The sequence below is a fragment of the Malassezia globosa genome, assembly GCF_000181695.2.
Source record: "Malassezia globosa CBS 7966 chromosome Unknown mgl_sf_4.1, whole genome shotgun sequence".
In the NCBI taxonomy this organism is placed as follows: Eukaryota; Fungi; Basidiomycota; class Malasseziomycetes; order Malasseziales; family Malasseziaceae; genus Malassezia; species Malassezia globosa.
In genome coordinates this window covers 580,069-597,098 of record NW_001849869.1, presented here as the reverse complement: position 1 = coordinate 597,098, position 17,030 = coordinate 580,069, and the positions used below count along the sequence as shown (strand labels likewise).

The following is a 17,030-nucleotide window of genomic DNA, read 5'->3' as shown; positions in this document are numbered from 1 at the left end:
AGATCTACTCGACGCGTACCAAATCAAAGATACAATGATTCCAACACGAGCCCATGCGACCGCATCCGTTTCGCGCACCGGTTGGTATACGTAACATTAAACATGCAAGGCATCAAGCACGCAAAAGAGGCGCCAAAGATCAGGTAGAGTCCACGTCCCAAGATCCAAGCTCATCTTGGCGTCGTGCGCAGCGTACCGATCAGGGAATGTAGCCTTGATGACGGCCCATGTTAGATCTTGGATCTTGCATGGCATCGTGTGGAATGCATCTTCTCCAGCATGCCATGCTGGTGCAGCCTTTTCATCTCGCATGCGCACACTCACAGTGCGGTTCTTGGCCTCTTGCGGACCGACAATCAAAAAGAAATTAAAGCGACTCAGTTGTGCATGGCGCACCTTTTTCCCTAGTGTGTCGCCGGCAGGCACAAGTGACTGTGGAGGGAGCTCAATTTGAAAGCGTGTCCGCGATGGCACCTGCAATGTTTGATGTGCCATGGTGGGTGAGAGAAACGGACTGCGTGTCTCGCGCGTTTCGTGCGTGTGTCCGCTCAGGGTATATTGTACGTGCGCAGCGTAATCAGCCACAGCTTGGTGTGTTTCTTCGTTGCCACTAAACGCTGGAATCACAACGGCTTGGCGCGGGCTAAGCCAAAAAGGCCACCAGCCCTTGCATTGTTCAACAAGGATCGCAAGGAATCGCTCAAAGCTACCTAGAATCGCACGATGAATCATGACTGGCCGAGCGTAACCGGGACGCACTTGCTCTGTGCTGGGAACTTGCGATGAAGTGGCATATTCAAGACCGAATCGTTCAGGCAGCTGGAAATCCAGCTGGATCGTTGCCGTCTGGTGCTTCCGGCCCATGGCGTCGACGAGACGGATGTCGATCTTGGGTCCGTAAAATGCGCCATCGCCTTCGTTCAGTGTCCATGGCTTGCCACTCGCATCGAGTGCCTCTTTTAAGCTTGCTTCCGCATGATCCCAGGCTTCGACCTGACCCAGAAAGTTCGGTGGCCGCGTGGACAAGACAAGTTCGAACCGGTCACCGAATCCAAAAACGCGATAGGCAAGCGACAACATGTGTAGCATCGACTCGATCTCCGTGGCGACCTGCGCAGGCGTGCAAAACACGTGTGCATCATCCTGATGGAAGCGCCGCACGCGTGTCAAGCCAGATAATGCGCCAGAGGCTTCATTCCGATGCAAAGGACTAAACTCAGCAAGACGCATCGGGAGTTCGCGGTAAGAGCGAGGTTGGTGGGCAAACATCACACAGTGACCCGGACAGTTCATTGGCTTGAGGCCAAACACATCGTCATGAGCACCACAGCACGAGAAGCCCTGAGCACTGAACATGTCTTCACGGTACTTTTCCCAATGGCCACTTTGCTTCCATAGCGAGCTGCGGAATAGCTGGGGCGTCTGCACTTCGTCATATCCGAATGTGTCGTACAGATCGCGAATGACACGCTCAACTTTGCGTAGCAATCGCATGCCATGCGGCATCACAAACGGACTGCCTGGTGACGAGTCGTGCGCAAAGAACAGACCTTGAGCGATGCCGAGATGCCGATGATCCGATTTTTCCAGCTCGGACATGCGAGCTGAGTATTGCTGCAAGTCTTGTGCACTTGGGAATGAAATACCACGCACACGGAGAAGGGGCTGTGTACTTTCATCCGACATACCTGCAACAGGAAGCGATGACGTAGACCATCCTAGCACCTTGGCAGCCTTAATGGGTTTTGTACGTCGGAGAAGCACCTCGTTTAACGGCAGCACGCCGCATGCTTCATGTCCCATGTACACGACAGGTACAAGGGCATCTTGTTCTCCATAACTCACAATACTACGCAACAATAGCGGGTTGTGCTTGAACAAAGACCATGCCTCTTTCCAATTCACACGTGCAATTTGGAAATCGAACGACTTTGCGCACAGCTGCTTCATGAACTGATCCACGGAGCTGACCTCTTCCGGTGACACCTTCGGTGCACCAACTTGGCGCTGTTCATCAACAAGAATCTGGATGCTTTGCTCCACCTGCGCGCGCAATTCGCGGAATGAATGCTCGCCCAACTCAATCGTCGGAAGAGAAGGCACTCGCAAGAATTCAACAACATACCCAGATATACCATCAGCGTGTGCCCCTGAGCTCTCTTTTACGCTGGGTATGTCACATATAATAGGACCGCACACACGACTGAGTGCGATAGTCAAGACATAGGCCGAAGACAGCCAGAATGTGCGTTGGGCAAGCTTATCATCAGCCTCAAAGGGAAGGAAGGTAAGTGACGACAGTGTGCTATCAATCGAATCACCAAGAGATAATGGGCGTCCGTGATTATCACGCGCAACCACGTACGAGCCGGCGTCGCCCGAACATACCTCCTGCAGGACATGCGCCACCGGTCGGCCCGTGCCACGTTGTGACTCAAGCCGGACTGTGCGGGCCTCGGCGAGTCGACCTACACATGAGTGAAGGCGACGATAGGACGTCTTCCAGCTTGGTGCCACTGACGCACGCCAGAGCGGGACAAGCATGGTGCGCGCACAAACGAACGACGAGGGAGAAACTATCGGCGACGTCGAATGGACGAAAAAAATCTATGTGGATGCGGATGGATTCGTGAATCTGTGCGAGAAAGCGCACGTGGCATCGGTGCTTGGGTCCTGCGTGGTCGAGGCCCCGGCCACCCGTGCTTTGCTCCCCAGTGACGAACACGAAAATCACCAGTTGTCGGTGGCCAAAGAGAGACAGAGGGAACGACGATCTGGATTGGATAGCGCTTTTTGATCAGATATCATGACTAACGACTCAACTCTTCAGCACAAGCAGCCGGATCCAGTCCTGTATGCATTCTCGACGAAAGACGAGCTATGTGAGCGATTGGCTGAGTATGTGATCAAGCTGCAGAACGCAGCGATCGAGCGGCGCGGCAAGTTCCTTCTCGCTGTGTCAGGTGGCTCGCTTCCGAGCATGCTGGCCAAGAATCTCGTCAACCGACAAGATAATGCAGTGCGCTGGGACAAATGGTATGTAGTTGTTGAATGCGACTCACTAGCTAACACAACTGCAGGCATGTGTTTTTCGCTGATGAACGTCTCGTTCCTTTGGACGACAAGGAGTCAAACTACAAGCTGTGCGATGATGAACTCTTTTCAAAGGTGCCCGAATTCCCGCGGAGCCAAATTCACACGATCGATACATCGCTCCTGCACGATGCCGAAGAGCTCTCGGATGAGTACGAGAAGCAGCTCGTTCATGCATTTGCAGGGAAGGACTCGGTGCGCAACCCTGTCTTTGATGTGGTTTTCTTAGGCATGGGCCCTGATGGTCACACTTGCAGTCTGTTCCCTCGGCACCCGCTGCTACAAGAGCAAGACCGTTGGGTTGCACCTATTGAAGACTCGCCCAAACCACCGTCTCGTCGCATCACTCTAACGTACCCAGTCTTGAACCATGCGCACTATGCTGTGTTTGTACTCTCTGGTGAGGGCAAACAGGATACACTCGCCAAGGTTTTGGACGAACCTCAGGCTGGTCTGCCGGCGAGTCTCGTGCGCCCATACGCTCCAGGGAATGTCCTTTTCTTCGCTGATGAGGCAGCATTAGCCAAAACTCGGTACCCTCGCGACACCTTCCACTTGTGAGAATTCCATACGTATGTATTCATCATGACTCCGTTTGATTCGTTGGTAGTGCGAGAGCCACTTGGTGACTCGATGCCTGTGCATGAGTAAATGCTTCGCTTCCAAATGATAATGCATCTACCAAAAGAGTCATTCGCCCTGTAGCCCGACTTGTGCTAGCATCCTCCATCAGGCGTGGATCGTGTTGTCGAATGTGATCCAGATCGTTCTCAAAGTCATCTGTGAGTGCCTGCATATATAATGCATGAAAAGCTTTACGCTGCTTTTCGGCTAGCTCCTTGGATATGTCCTCTGAGCTCATCGTGCTGATACGCCTTTCCATAGGTGCCTTGCGCTTGTAATGAGAAGCTGATGACGACTCAGCCTGTCCCGGAAACACCAAGTTCGGCGGCAGTAGAGTGTTATGCTTTGCATCTGGATCATCCAGTTCCATCGCATCATGAGCAGGATCGTCTTCGTCGAATTGGTCATTGCTATGCCGGGCTTGCTCTGACTGCGACAATGAAGTGTCATCATCATCATCTGAAGACACCGACGACGCCGAAGAAGACGATGGCGACGCTGTACGAGCAGATGCAGCCTGTGATGTTATATCCGAGTCTGAACTCTCATCGGAGGAAACAATGGCTGTGCGGACTTTGCGGGAACGCTTCCGCTTTGGTCGCCGCATTGCTCTGTCGGCGGATCCCATTTCAGTGGAGAATGTTGAGAACAGGATCCTTCATGTCAGGAAAACCTGGGAAATTTTTAAACAAAAAAAAATTAAGAATTAATGCATGTATGACCGTCTATACTCGCGTATGGAGTGGCACGACGTACCGAATCTTGCGAACCTAATCGGTCTCAACCAAACAACAAAATAAAACCACCAACACACAAAACAGATGACCCGTGCATGTGGTTTGTCAGGGTATATGAAGAGTCTCGCAAGAGATGTATCTACAGGACGAGATCGTCTCGAATGCGAGCAGCTTGCTCGTCGGATATGTCAGAAAATTGAACCACAGGCTTGAATACAGGCTTTTGGAAAGGCACAATTTGCGTCACATTGATGTCACCAGGCAAGCCGCAGCCAGATTGAGCATCGTATAGAGAGAGAGGTGAGTTGGACAGGTTCGCAGACTGAGCAGCAAGGGAGCGAAAAAGTGCATGATCAGAATTTTGGATGCTGAGCGTAAGAGGCATCGGTCGTGGATCCTAGCGGTACATACGAGTAAACGCGCTCATTCAAAATCCATTGTTCACATAAGTTATCGAGCACACGGGAAGAGAAGCAGTCCGCGAGGAATGTCAGAAGGCTGCATAAGAAGGCAGGGTCATCTGGATCGGTCGGCATGTCGCTCTCTTGGGCCAACGCAAGATACGGGAGCAAATTGAGGCGTCCACTCGCTGGCTCAACGATAGGATGCAGTAGAATGGGTGGGAAAAAGACAGTGGGAAGAGCAAGATGTTCACTGGCAATCGAAAACTGGATGCTAAACCTAAAGATACCCGTTGCATAGGGACCTGAGCGCACAAACAAGACGCCCGTCCATCCTGCCTACCCGTTAGCGGGCTGGTCAAAAGAAAAAAAATGCACACAGCACACGTACGCAGATAGTCGTCCTCGTCAGGAAGCACATACACGCCTTCAGGAACGCAATGAGGTTCATGCAGACGCGCACTGTTATTGTCAGGAACGCATAGACGGAAATACATACGCTTGGGCCATGAGCCTTTGACGAGCCAAGGCAGCAGATTCCCATAACATGTCTTAAGCAGCCCTAAGACAGCTTGCAGGTGTGCGGGATAAGTGCACAAGCGAGCAACACAAGCTTAATGCAAACCAACTAATTGTCACAACACGATCAGAGCAACCCAAAATCGTGCGAACCAAGAAATCTAAAGCAATTATGCACTCGGCTGCAGATGCACATGGCAATATTAGCTACATAGGAAAGGCAAAATTGTACATTGGCCAATGAGAAAGGGTACAGAAGGCTTTATCTCGCGGACTCTCGTACCGGGCAACGATCGGGCAATATCGTTACTGAAAGCGCCCTAGGAGCTAGCCTGTCTTGACCTAAGGCTGACACGCCAAGTCCCATCTCACAGCGATCCTACACGATGGGAGGCCCCTTTGCGCCTTCCAACAAGGAGGGGGGGACACAATCTACGTATGTTTATGGGATACTCTGACGATGGTTGCAGTCTATCGCGATTGTTTTGGCCCAAGACAACATCACCGTCTGCCACTGTGTCGCGGACAAACGCCGTGACGCAGGCGGGTGGTCAGACGTCATCGGAAACATCTGAACCCATGCAGCCTGTCAACTGCACGACAACAACACAGCCAATATCTATGGGCTCTAGCTCGCAAAAGTCTTCCACGCCAACGCAGGAAACATCGGCCATTGTTCACGACGGCGACTTCATGTCGGCTGACCAGAGCTCGCTCGATGACGGTGGCCACGGCCACGGTGGCGGTATGCATGGGGACGATGAGGAGGAGGACGTCGACGATGATGAAGAGGTTGGTTCTGTATTAACAGAAGATGAGGAAGATTATGAAGATTACTGCCTGGGTGGCTACCATCCCGTCAACGTTGGCGATATGTTTTCTGATGGACGATACGTCATTGTACGAAAGTTGGGTTGGGGGCACTTTTCTACTGTATGGCTTGCAAAAGACCGCGTCGCAAACCGGCATGTGGCATTAAAGGTTGTCAAGTCTGCGCCCCATTACACGGAGACAGCTCTGGACGAAATCAAGCTGCTGCAACGCCTTGTCTCTGCCAACCCGGAGCATCCTGGGTGTCGACACTGTGTTTTTCTGCTAGACCACTTCCGTCACCACGGACCCAATGGCTCGCACGTGTGTATGGTGTTTGAGGTTTTAGGTGAAAATTTGTTGGGCCTCATCAAACGATACCAGCATCGCGGTGTGCCGGTGCACATCGTAAAGCAGATTGCCAAGCAAGTTTTGCTGGGCCTGGACTACATGCACAAATCCTGTGGCATTATCCACACGGACTTGAAGCCAGAGAATGTGCTAATCTGTATTGACGATGTCGAGGCTGTGGTGGAAGCGGAATTGCGTACAAACCCCAAAGCAGTGCCAACGAAACTGGTCGGCGTGCCGCCGAGTCAGGGACGTGGCGGCGCTCAGACACCGCGCCGTGACTCGGTGTTAATCACGAGCTCTCGACCGCTATCGAGTCCAAGCAATAGCCTGGGATCTAGCCCTATGTTTGATAAGCTTGCCCTTGCGATGTCGCACGCTAGCGAGGTGCATCGTTCTGTTGATGGGAGTGCACAAGGCTCGCCATCGAGTCCAGGCCCTACGTTGAGTTTACCGCCAAATGCAATTTCCTCGGCATGCGCATCGGCCGGTCCATCGAGCCCGGGTGGCATGTCACTGGGCGGAAAGACATCGGTTCCGATGCAAAAAGGCCCGTCTCTCTTATCGCAGCAGGCGCTGCAAGCGCAGACATTGACCGCGCCGTCGTCGTCGGCATCAACAGCGATGGGTGATGACGAGCCTTTTTATTTGCAGTCGCCGCCCATGGGCGTATCACCCGATCCATTCCGGCCAGCGCCAGCTGCGGGGGATCCAACGGTTTTGCCTCCGCCGCCGCCGTATGATCCGTCTACGCTGGAGCGAATTACTGTCAAGATCTCGGACCTGGGCAATGCATGCTGGACAGATCATCACTTTACAAACGATATCCAAACCCGGCAATACCGGTGTCCCGAGGCGATTCTGGGCGCCAGATGGGGAACGACTGCGGACTTATGGAGTGCGAGCGCCATGTTTTTCGAACTACTAACAGGTGATTATTTGTTTGATCCAGCAGCAGGCGCAAAATACAATAAGGATGACGACCACATCGCGCAGATCATTGAGCTGCTGGGCGATTTTCCAAAGAATGTGGCATTTGCCGGTAAATACAGCGCCGAGATCTTTAATCGAAAGGGCGAGCCTCGGCATATCCACAAACTACGGTACTGGCCCCTAATGAACGTGTTGCAGGAGAAGTATTTGCTCACAGTTGAGCATGCCCAGGAACTGTCATCCTTCTTACTTCCCATGCTCCGCTTGGATCCGAAAGAACGTGCATCGGCTAAAGAGGCCCTGGCTCATCCATGGCTCCAAGGCGTGGTCACACAGGGTGAGCTGGAGCTTGCGCTACGAGCCCAGCGACAGTCTCAACAGCCACAGCACAATTCACATGGGCATCAGGAGTGGTATGGGTCGCTTGTGTCACCTACGACGCAAAAGTTTGATGTGGAAAATGCCCTCAAGCCCATCCAACCACTCGGTGTCCCCACGAGTCCAACTAGTACAAACACCCAGACCCATCACCATGCCACTGATACCTCTTCCTCGCCCGTGAAAGAAGCTAATTGCGAGACAGCAGCACCATCATCAAACCAAGATACACTGGCTCTGCAAGCGCAGTTTTCGCGCACACAATTGAGCGGCATCGATGGTGGCGATCAAGGTGAGGCCAAGGCGGATGCCACCGCCGTCCATCCTATTTCATAGCCTAATGGATCTGCCTCGGTTAGTCCATCTGATCGAGTCGCTGATCCAACAAGGACCCGCATCTTGGTGAGGCAGTTATCCTTGTGTATATCCACGTACATATACATCCAGTCGTGTAAGTTGACAGTATGTCTCGTTGCTCATCCGGAAGCGAAGCATGCCAGCCCACATCATAAGTGCGCGGGCCTGACTCTGGTACTCGAAAAGCACGGTGGAGTTCGTCCGGTCCATGCTGTCCTTCAGAGTCTGGTGCAGCTTGTACAGCAGGTTCATGGCCATCAGCACGATATCGGAAAAGTTCTTCGTTATGGTATCGTCGTAAGCTTTGAATTCTTCGGCCTTCCGAGTGATCGACATGACGTCTTTGCGAGACTCTGCATCCAACGGCAGCAGGCGCAAGGTCTCCAGCACCTGCAGTGCTGCGGGCAGCTGCTCTGCTCGGTACAACGAGGCCGCGCGCTTCAGGTCTAGAAGCGTGTGGCACACTTGCATCTGTGCGCTCGTATGTCCTTGCTGCTCGTAATTCGCCAGCACGGCGCGTGCGAGCGTGACGATGTGCGCTGACGATGTGAGAGGCACCATTCCTTCTTCCACAGGCAAGGACCAATCTGAAAGATCCGCAGGCTCCATTAGTGTCGTGCTAAGCTCGCGGTTCAACACACTCATAACCGTGTCCCGTTCTTGAGCATAGTTGTAGAGAAGAATAGCATCGGTCATGCGTTGCTCACGCACACACTGCTCGGCAGCAGGAAGAAGAACGTCGTGCAGCAGTGTCGCGCGATCTGTCAGATGTAGCAGCGGCCCTTGCTGCTCGATCAGACCGGGCGCACGGATATCATCGCTCTTGATGTCTCCCAACAGCTCAGCATAGGCCGATGCGGGCGATTCGAGCAGCAGAGCTTGGACTAGCTCGTGGCAACGCTCAACCTGTTCAGCGCCAATGGGTGGCGCACAGTCAGCATTCAAGCACAGCACACTCATGTAGGCGAGCGCATCTCGACGCGACGCTTGAGCAAACGTGCTGCCAATGAACCGACGGAGCATCTTGGCCAGGTCCAGGTAAGCGACGTGGTCGATCGTCGTTAGGTAGTCGAACGACGGCGCTTGCGACGCTCGCGATACACGCAGCAGGCCATAGTACGTCAACGCAATGGCAAAGTGAATGGCATCCACCTGGTAAGCGGCGCGTGAGTGCAGGAAGGCAATGGCATTCTCGAAGCGTCCGACAAGAACGAGCAGCTGGAAGTAGTGGAGCGGGCGATGTCCTTTCGGGTCGAAATGTGCCTCGCCATACTTCTCCAGCTTATTCGCCAAATCATGCAATGTATACGTTTGCAGAGTCGGCGCTTGCACATCGGCCGGTTCGGCTGCGGCTGCCGATTCACTTACAAGGCAGAGTTGGAGCCAGAGCCAGTTTTCTGTGCTCATGACCAATGGCGCCGGAAACTTCTTCGTTACATCGAAGCGGCCCATCAGCCGGTACAGGGCGTATCGGTATGGGTCCTCTGGTGCCATATTTCGGAACCGCGTCACATACTCGCCCATCCAGTGATCACGCATGCTGCGAGGCAGCTGTCGTTGCGCATCGTCAGCCCATGCTTTAAAGAAAGCGAGGAACGACGAGTCTGACACTTGAAGCGCATCTTCGTTGTCCTGAACGCAAGTCAACGCCTCAGACGTATGGCCCATGCGCACTAAATGGTACACAAGCGCCCACAACGGCACGTGGGTGTGCGCGTCCAGGGGGCGCGAAAGACCCGTAGGCCATGCCCCCTCGGCCGTTCGCAACTGCACACGAAGGAAGGCGGCGGCTGTCGCCCGCGCACTAGGTACGCCACCCCGCTGTGCTTTGAGTGGATTCGACGCTATTACCTGCTCGACATACTCGGCGAATTGCGCTTCAAGGAATGCACGAGCTCCACGAACCCACTTCTCTCGGAGAGCGGTGCCAGCTGGAGTACATTGGAAGGCATCTACATCCATGTACACAGGTGCATATTCACGAGCACGCACGGGTGTTGGTATGGCGTCCGCTTGTGATTCGTGGACCATGTGCTTAAGTGCGACCCAGGCATCGAGGAGTGCACGTTTCCGCGCAGGATCCTGTGTAAACGACTCTACTGTCTCCATCAACGCGTGAATCAGAGGCATAGTAGTACCGTCCAAACGTGCGCGATTCAGTCTCGCCATGACCGTGTCGTAGCGAATCGTGCGACTGTGCTGCATGACAGAAGCATCGCTCGTTCCCCGACTTGCTGCTGGAGTCATGGGCGCATCAGTCATGGAAGCCGACATGCCAAGCGTAGATCGACGAAGTGAGATATTGGCTTCATCCGATGTGCGGTGTTGTCCAAGTTCTTCAAGAATCCTCTGCTTACGCGACTGCCAATCGCTGTGTAGACTACGACTCAGTCCCTGCTGAAAGTCGTCCTGCGCATCCCTACGGCCTTCCTCAATCATGCTGAGAATCACTTGCTCGTGCTCGTGTCGAAGAAAGCCCTCCATGTCCGTGTCGAAGACTGGCTGCAATGGCTCAAAGGTATTGGCAATGTTCGTTTGTTGGATGGCATTCGACAGTTGTGTCGCATCGATGCCACCGCTCGCAAGAAGGTAGTGTGCGCGTGCATCTGCGGATGGATTCCCACTTCGTACACTCTTGCTGACGAGCTTGCGGCTCTGGCTCTCAATTTGGTCAATGCCCAGCTGAATGGCCGGCAGGTCCGAATCGCGTCCCAGTTGGTTCGTAAGCTTTCGTGACTGCTGCAAAATATCCGAGAGCGACATGCTCGGCAGCGTCGATGACGCGCCCAAGGATGTTGGCAGCCCTTCCATCCTGTGCGCTGCGTTGCCGATCGGCGTGACTGATTCAATGGGCGACGACGCAATAGAAACTGATGTATGAGCGACGACGCGTACGGTCCGATCACGTGAGTCCCACGCGAAACCAACTCACCGCTTGTCTGTCAGCGTGCACGACAAGTAGCGTCGGTCGGCCTGCAAGAGATAAAGCCCCGGTACGATTCGAGGCTCCAATGTCTCACACGCCCGCTCGATGACGAGTGACAACGCGTGCGCCATCACTGTCACGATCATATCCTTTGATGCCAGCTCCATATACTATGTGATACGTGACGTATAATAGTATGTTTATTCAGGATCCCTGTTGCGTTGGTCTGAGGACTTGGGCATTCCAGGCAACTAGCTCATCGAGCTTGACACCTGATCCACCAAAAATGTCCAGTGCGCTACCGAATGTGACGTCGACTTTTCCTCGCGAGAGTTGATTGACCAATGCGAGATCGGCTATGTGTCGTGCGCCACCAGCATAGGTCGTAGGAATTGTGCACCAGTCGCCGAGTCTCTGCACTAGATCATGGTCAATTCCACGGCAAAGTCCTTCCACGTCTGCAGCATGAATGAGCAGTTCGCTGCGATAGTTAGATTGTTTTACACTGTACACATACGAGCAGTGAGAAGATACAAGCTCTATAGACTCTGTGACTCAGTGTCAGCCTCTCTCTTTCTCTCTCTCTCTCTCTCTTATACGCACCTTTGGAAACGCGCATGTCTGTAAGGTCCTGCCAACGATTCATAGCGACAATCCACTCCGAGCCGCGCCGTCGACAACTGATGTCGACCACAAGTCTCTCACGACCTACGCGCTTTTCGAGCGCTAACAGACGCTCAAGAGAAAAGCGGCATTCTGGAAACAGGTAGGAAGTGACAATAACCTTCTCAGCACCACGCTCGATCCATGACGCCGCATTATCAAGGTGAATCCCGCCACCAATGTGCAAGTGATTTGGCCATTCTTGCAGAGCAGATGCAGCAGCTTCATCATTTCCTGGTCCTAACTTGATGACATGGCCACCACGCAAGTTGTGGCGAGCATAGAGTTTCGCATAGTACGAAGGCGGGTGCGTCGCAACAAAGTTGGTCGTTAGCGCGTGTGGGTCATCGCCGCCAGAGCCATCTTGGGCGTCACGCAGCGTGCCACCGACGATCTGCTTCACAGTTCCATTGTGCAAATCTATGCAGGGACGAAACACACTCCGCCGCCGCCCGTCCCCTTCCTGCATTGGCGCGGCTAACATGGCACTTCTGCTCCACAGGAACGACGTACTCCGCTTCCCACCACTCGAATTCTTGTCGCCATGAGGGGCGGAGTTTGACAATAAGAGGCACGAGCCTCCACACAGAGATAACTCGTCACGTGTAATACTTTGTGATTGGAGGCTGATCGCGACGTCGCAAACCGAAATTCGCAGTCAGACAGAACTTGGAGATAAGGAGCAGTTTCTCGTGGGCAGCCAGGCAGGGAGCGTAACCCTGGTGTGTTGTCGCGTGCGTAAGTGGGTTGAGCAAGAACTTTTGACCTAGCCCACACGTGTGAGACACGACTGCCAGCATGTCGCCTACTCCATGTGTATGGAAGCATGCTGCACGAGCTTCAACGTCGCTCACGCGGCTGCCGTCGCAACACCCAACTATTACATGGCGTGCGAGCTCCTCTAGCTCTGCAGGTGATAAGCGGAGACCAAGAGACTCTTTGCTGCGCCGGAATCTCGCGCCGCTCTCGCCACCGACGCCACCGCCTAGCAAAACTAAGTACAGCCCGCTCACAGTGGCCCTTGTCAAGGGAACGGGGCGCTTGCTTGGCTACAACTTTGTGCGCAGCAAAGCCATCAAAGTGACGGGTGATTTGTACGACCGAGCAGCGATGCGCGCACAGGCGGAAGCTCACTTCTGGTATAAGGAGTGTGCATTACCAGCATCGTTCCAAACATGGTTTCAACTGACGAATCTGCATGTGTTTCTCCTGCTGAGTCGAATCCGCGCGCTTCCATCCCAGGAGGCCAAAACGTATTCGCAGGAGTTGATCAACCACTTTTTCATAGATACCGAGTCTCGGATGAGAGAACGCTTTGGTGTTCAGACGTCACGCCTGGTGAAGGGGTACATGAAAGACCTGCACCTGCAACACCGTGGATCTACTGTTGCATACGAAGAAGGACTGGCAACGGATGATATTCGATTGTCGGCAGCCATTTGGCGAAATGTGTGGGGTGGTGGCTGGGGCGTCATTGGCGGTGTCAAGCGCAAGGCGCCGAGCTTGAGCACAAAGAAGTCACAACACAACACCTTGCAAGCCAGTGGCCGCCAACCGAGCAATGAGACCGATAAGGACGGAAAAGTAGTGGCGGACAACCAAGCTCACAGCGATCATGAAGATGCTGTACCTGACTATACCGTGGATCAAGATGCCCTGATGGCCCAAGACAAGACAGATGGACAACGCGAAGCGCGTGCAGAATTGTTATTTCCTCAGCATCTAGAGCGGGTGACTCGCTGGCTCCGTCGCGAAGTGTACCGACTGGGGCACTTACCAGACGAGACCGTGATGGATGGCGATGTGCATGCGCCGCGAGCCGTTGTAGAAGATGTCGTGGGCCCTCCATCGGCCTCGACGACCGCGGCCATGTCAGCGACAAGCTCCTCGCAGTCTGAAGGTGGCGTACAAACGATCGTGTCTGCCTATACACGTATCTAGGAAAATGGCGTAGTTTGGGGTATGTGGCCAGCATAAGTCGTGGTTGCAACACTAGAGCCAGAGCTCTCACTAGGCGATCTGTTCATCATTGAAGGGACAAAAGTCTGAGCGTTCGCGCCGGATTCGGCGTCGGTGTCGGTGTCGGTACCGGTTTTCATAACAGACCCCATGTCAGGAGATGGGGACGTGGTGGAAGACGATGACGATGGCATGGGCGTAGATGTGTTAGTGGATGAAGTCATAGATGTAGTTGTGGATGAAGTAGGGGCAGAGGCAGAGGCAGAGACAGAGGCAGAGACCGAGGCCGTGTGGGAAATAGAGGGAGGGAAATGAGCGTCGGATGTGGAGCCGGGAAGTGGTGTTACATCCACAGGTTGCGTCGGCTGGCCGATGATATAACGCAGCACATCACACAAACTGAGCACGCCAACAAGACGGCTCTTAGGACACAGCGGAATCGACGCGACATTTTCCTCGACGAGTGACTCCGTCGACGTATTAGGTGTCGGCGGCTCGCTCTCTGTACATACAGGATCGATGATAAGCATTCGGTGCATGCGGCGCTGCTTCAGGACAGTAAAGATGCTTGCGAGTGAGTCATCAGACGAGCAGCATACAATGCCGGCGTAGTCTGCGGGGCGGCGCTCCAGCGCCTGGCGGATGGTCAGATCTAGTTGGTAATAGGCACCTGTTCGGAGCAGCGTCATCACATCAACCGACTCGTAGATGTCAACGACGTCGCCTTCGTCATCGATGATCGGCACGGCACTGATGCCATTATCGCTGAACATGTGCACAACATCAAAGACGGTTGTATCAAGCGTCGCAGTGAGCAGGGGCCAGAAAGGCCCGGCATCAGGTGGTGGTGGCGTCTCGCTTTGCATACGCAGCCGAGCATGCGGAGTCCGCTGCTTCCGCTCGAGCTGGTGTGCATACGTGTAGGTGCCAATCCCTAGAGAGCCGATGCTGGCCTTGAGGCCAGATGTCTCGCGGCAGTTCATGGCAATAAACTTCAGCAAGCGGTACTGCGTCAAGACACTCAGCACTGACTCCACACGCAGATCTTCGTTGTAGTCGAGGAGCGGTAAGCGCCGTGCATGCGTACGAACAAGCAGTTCACCAGCCTCTGTCAGCGGCGACAATGGCCCAATCCACAGGAGCGGTGGTGGCGGCACATTCAGTGCATGCTCAATTTCTCTGAGTCGCTCGAGACGCAACGTCTCTACATCCAGTTTGGCTGTGTCATAATTAGCCGCCGTGTAATGATAGTACTGGATCAGATGGATGATGTCATTCACAGTGATCATGCCTGCGAATCCAGGTCGCTTGGATGTATCCAGTGTGTCCTCGTTCAGGGTCGACCGCCAGAGTGGCGCAGAGACTACACCTGCCATGCTGTTAGCATTGACCGACCGTAGTGCGTTGGGCATTCGTACACGCCCATATCAACACGTACCTGACTGGAACATGACGTCGATGGCCGACTTGATACTCAGTTGTGTGTCCAAAACAACGAGGCGGAATGACACGGGAAGCACATCGTAGCTGCTGTGTGTGCGGAGGAAATGCCGGATCGCATGCAAAGAGTGCAAGTGATGGTTCTTTAGTGTCGCAAGACGCCGATCGAAGCGGCGTGCTGACGCACTTGTAAAACAAGGATCTGCCGGGCTCGCTTCGCCCGCAGTCGACGAGTCAACAGGCGGCATCGCTGTGTCGCCACCATCGCCAGCGGATGCCATCGCTGACATGGTAAGTCAAAGTAACGTTGGACTCGGCCGATTTTATCCACTCCACAACTCAACGCACTCCCCTCTCCCCTCTCCGCTAGGGTAGAAGCGGCGCGCAGCCTCCCAATAACCCCCTGCGCCATCCCCGAACTTTGTGCGGACACGCCCGGCTTCGCTGAGATTCGTGCCACGTCGTCAAAGTGACCTACGTCCTCTGTAGCGCACCTTTGGCACATCCGAGGCTTCTGGAATGTAGAAAGGTACACACCTTGCTCTGAGACGTGTTGTGATGTATCTGCCTCCTGTAGATATGATCCATGCATAGCGACAAGCAAGGTAGACTGTTCTCCATGAGCAAGGACATAACATAGCATTGTGCGTGGCCTGCCACGTGTGGGCACGCAGGACAGAGCGAGCCTTCGTACTTCAGGCGAAGTGCACGGTGCTAGAGAGATTCGCATGCGAATAGTCAAGTCTGCTCGCGTGTCCGCCAACGGATCTCCGCACTCATCATACTATGACGTTGTGTACTATGCATCGAGCAAGTCCATGACAATGCTAGTGTATGCTTTTGCATCGGCGCCGCCCTCTTCACTGAGCCGCTGCTCGATTTCCTCTCGAGTAAGCCATGCATAGTCAACACCCTCAATAGGGGCAGGATGGCCAGCTAGCACGTGTGCCTTGAGCACATAGGTCTGGCATCGGTAGGTTAGTACGCTCACAGTTGATAGGAACAAGGTGCTGTGCACGCCCATATACGAACCTTTGCACCAGCTGCATGGGGAATCATAGCGATGGGGAGTCTGCTTACGAGCCAAATGTCCATGGTAGCTCCAAGCAGCTCGCGCACAGCATCCAAGCCAGACTCATGGAGTGAGTCAGTGGGTGTGCGAGGCTGTGGCAGGCGTTTGGTCGGAAGATGCCACTGGGGTAGATGATCCTGGCCTGTCGCACGCTGAACGACCAGGTACAGTGTCCGATCCAAAGCGCGCTCCAAGCTCCGTTGGTCATTCTGTGCATCAGCGGCGGTTGTGCGAGGCATCGTGGTAAAGAGGTCCGATTCACCACCCGCTGCCGGCGCATTCGCGCTCTTATTCACGTCGGCATTAGCGTTCGCAGAGGCAGTCGCAGCTGCTGCATCAGCTTCCGAATGCGATCTGATCAGTGCATCGCCGTCCCACGTCTTTTGCAGCTGCGCGTAATATTCATCGAAACGCGCCTCGGCGGATGACCCTTTTTTGAAATAGTGCTCGCGAGCAAATGGCTGTTGAATCCTGTGTGAGAGTTCGGTATTGAAACGGAAATACTCGCGTTCAAAGGTGCTGGGCTCACGGAGAAGAACCGGCGGTCGTGACACCAATAGAGCTGACTGAAGTGGAACTTTGCCGGGCTTGGCCTGCCTGTAACACCAGGCACTCGAGCTAAAGCTTGCGCGTGACAGGTATGCAGTGCGTCGTCCTGCTCGCATGGTGCGCGCCGCGCATGATGCATCGGCCCACGAAACACGCATCGTGCTGCACACACAGGTAAGGGCGACGCTTGACTGTTTCCTTTTCTTTGGGAGGGTGGG

At 54.1% G+C, this 17,030-nt stretch overlaps 9 protein-coding genes across 9 annotated transcripts; 3 read left to right on the top strand and 6 right to left on the bottom strand.

The window, feature by feature from the left end:
* Positions 1-96: 96 nt before the first annotated feature.
* Positions 97-2,544, bottom strand: MGL_2041 (uncharacterized protein; the record flags this gene model as incomplete). Its single annotated transcript, XM_001730990.1, has 1 exon — positions 97-2,544. The coding sequence occupies one exon, from the start codon at positions 2,542-2,544 to the stop codon at positions 97-99; it is 2,448 nt and encodes an 815-aa protein (XP_001731042.1).
* Positions 2,545-2,806: 262 nt separating this feature from the next.
* MGL_2040 (uncharacterized protein) lies at positions 2,807-3,460 on the top strand (the record flags this gene model as incomplete). The annotated part of the gene is made up of 3 exons (XM_001730989.1): positions 2,807-3,036; positions 3,081-3,288; positions 3,455-3,460. 3 exons carry the CDS (start codon positions 2,807-2,809, stop codon positions 3,458-3,460), a joined length of 444 nt encoding a protein of 147 aa, XP_001731041.1.
* Positions 3,461-3,676: 216 nt separating this feature from the next.
* Positions 3,677-4,324, bottom strand: MGL_2039 (uncharacterized protein; the record flags this gene model as incomplete). Its single annotated transcript, XM_001730988.1, has 1 exon — positions 3,677-4,324. One exon carries the CDS (start codon positions 4,322-4,324, stop codon positions 3,677-3,679), a length of 648 nt encoding a protein of 215 aa, XP_001731040.1.
* Positions 4,325-5,812: 1,488 nt separating this feature from the next.
* MGL_2038 (uncharacterized protein) lies at positions 5,813-8,182 on the top strand (the record flags this gene model as incomplete). Its single annotated transcript, XM_001730987.1, has 1 exon — positions 5,813-8,182. One exon carries the CDS (start codon positions 5,813-5,815, stop codon positions 8,180-8,182), a length of 2,370 nt encoding a protein of 789 aa, XP_001731039.1.
* Positions 8,183-8,257: 75 nt separating this feature from the next.
* MGL_2037 (uncharacterized protein) lies at positions 8,258-11,014 on the bottom strand (the record flags this gene model as incomplete). The annotated part of the gene is made up of 1 exon (XM_001730986.1): positions 8,258-11,014. The coding sequence occupies one exon, from the start codon at positions 11,012-11,014 to the stop codon at positions 8,258-8,260; it is 2,757 nt and encodes a 918-aa protein (XP_001731038.1).
* A 534-nt stretch (positions 11,015-11,548) lies between these two features.
* MGL_2036 (uncharacterized protein) lies at positions 11,549-12,276 on the bottom strand (the record flags this gene model as incomplete). Its single annotated transcript, XM_001730985.1, has 2 exons — positions 11,549-11,610; positions 11,733-12,276. The coding sequence occupies 2 exons, from the start codon at positions 12,274-12,276 to the stop codon at positions 11,549-11,551; spliced, it is 606 nt and encodes a 201-aa protein (XP_001731037.1).
* Positions 12,277-12,590: 314 nt separating this feature from the next.
* Positions 12,591-13,733, top strand: MGL_2035 (uncharacterized protein; the record flags this gene model as incomplete). The annotated part of the gene is made up of 1 exon (XM_001730984.1): positions 12,591-13,733. The coding sequence occupies one exon, from the start codon at positions 12,591-12,593 to the stop codon at positions 13,731-13,733; it is 1,143 nt and encodes a 380-aa protein (XP_001731036.1).
* Positions 13,730-15,481, bottom strand: MGL_2034 (uncharacterized protein; the record flags this gene model as incomplete). The annotated part of the gene is made up of 2 exons (XM_001730983.1): positions 13,730-15,120; positions 15,190-15,481. 2 exons carry the CDS (start codon positions 15,479-15,481, stop codon positions 13,730-13,732), a joined length of 1,683 nt encoding a protein of 560 aa, XP_001731035.1.
* A 697-nt stretch (positions 15,482-16,178) lies between these two features.
* On the bottom strand, positions 16,179-16,928 carry MGL_2033 (uncharacterized protein; the record flags this gene model as incomplete). Its single annotated transcript, XM_001730982.1, has 1 exon — positions 16,179-16,928. The coding sequence occupies one exon, from the start codon at positions 16,926-16,928 to the stop codon at positions 16,179-16,181; it is 750 nt and encodes a 249-aa protein (XP_001731034.1).
* Positions 16,929-17,030: the final 102 nt, after the last annotated feature.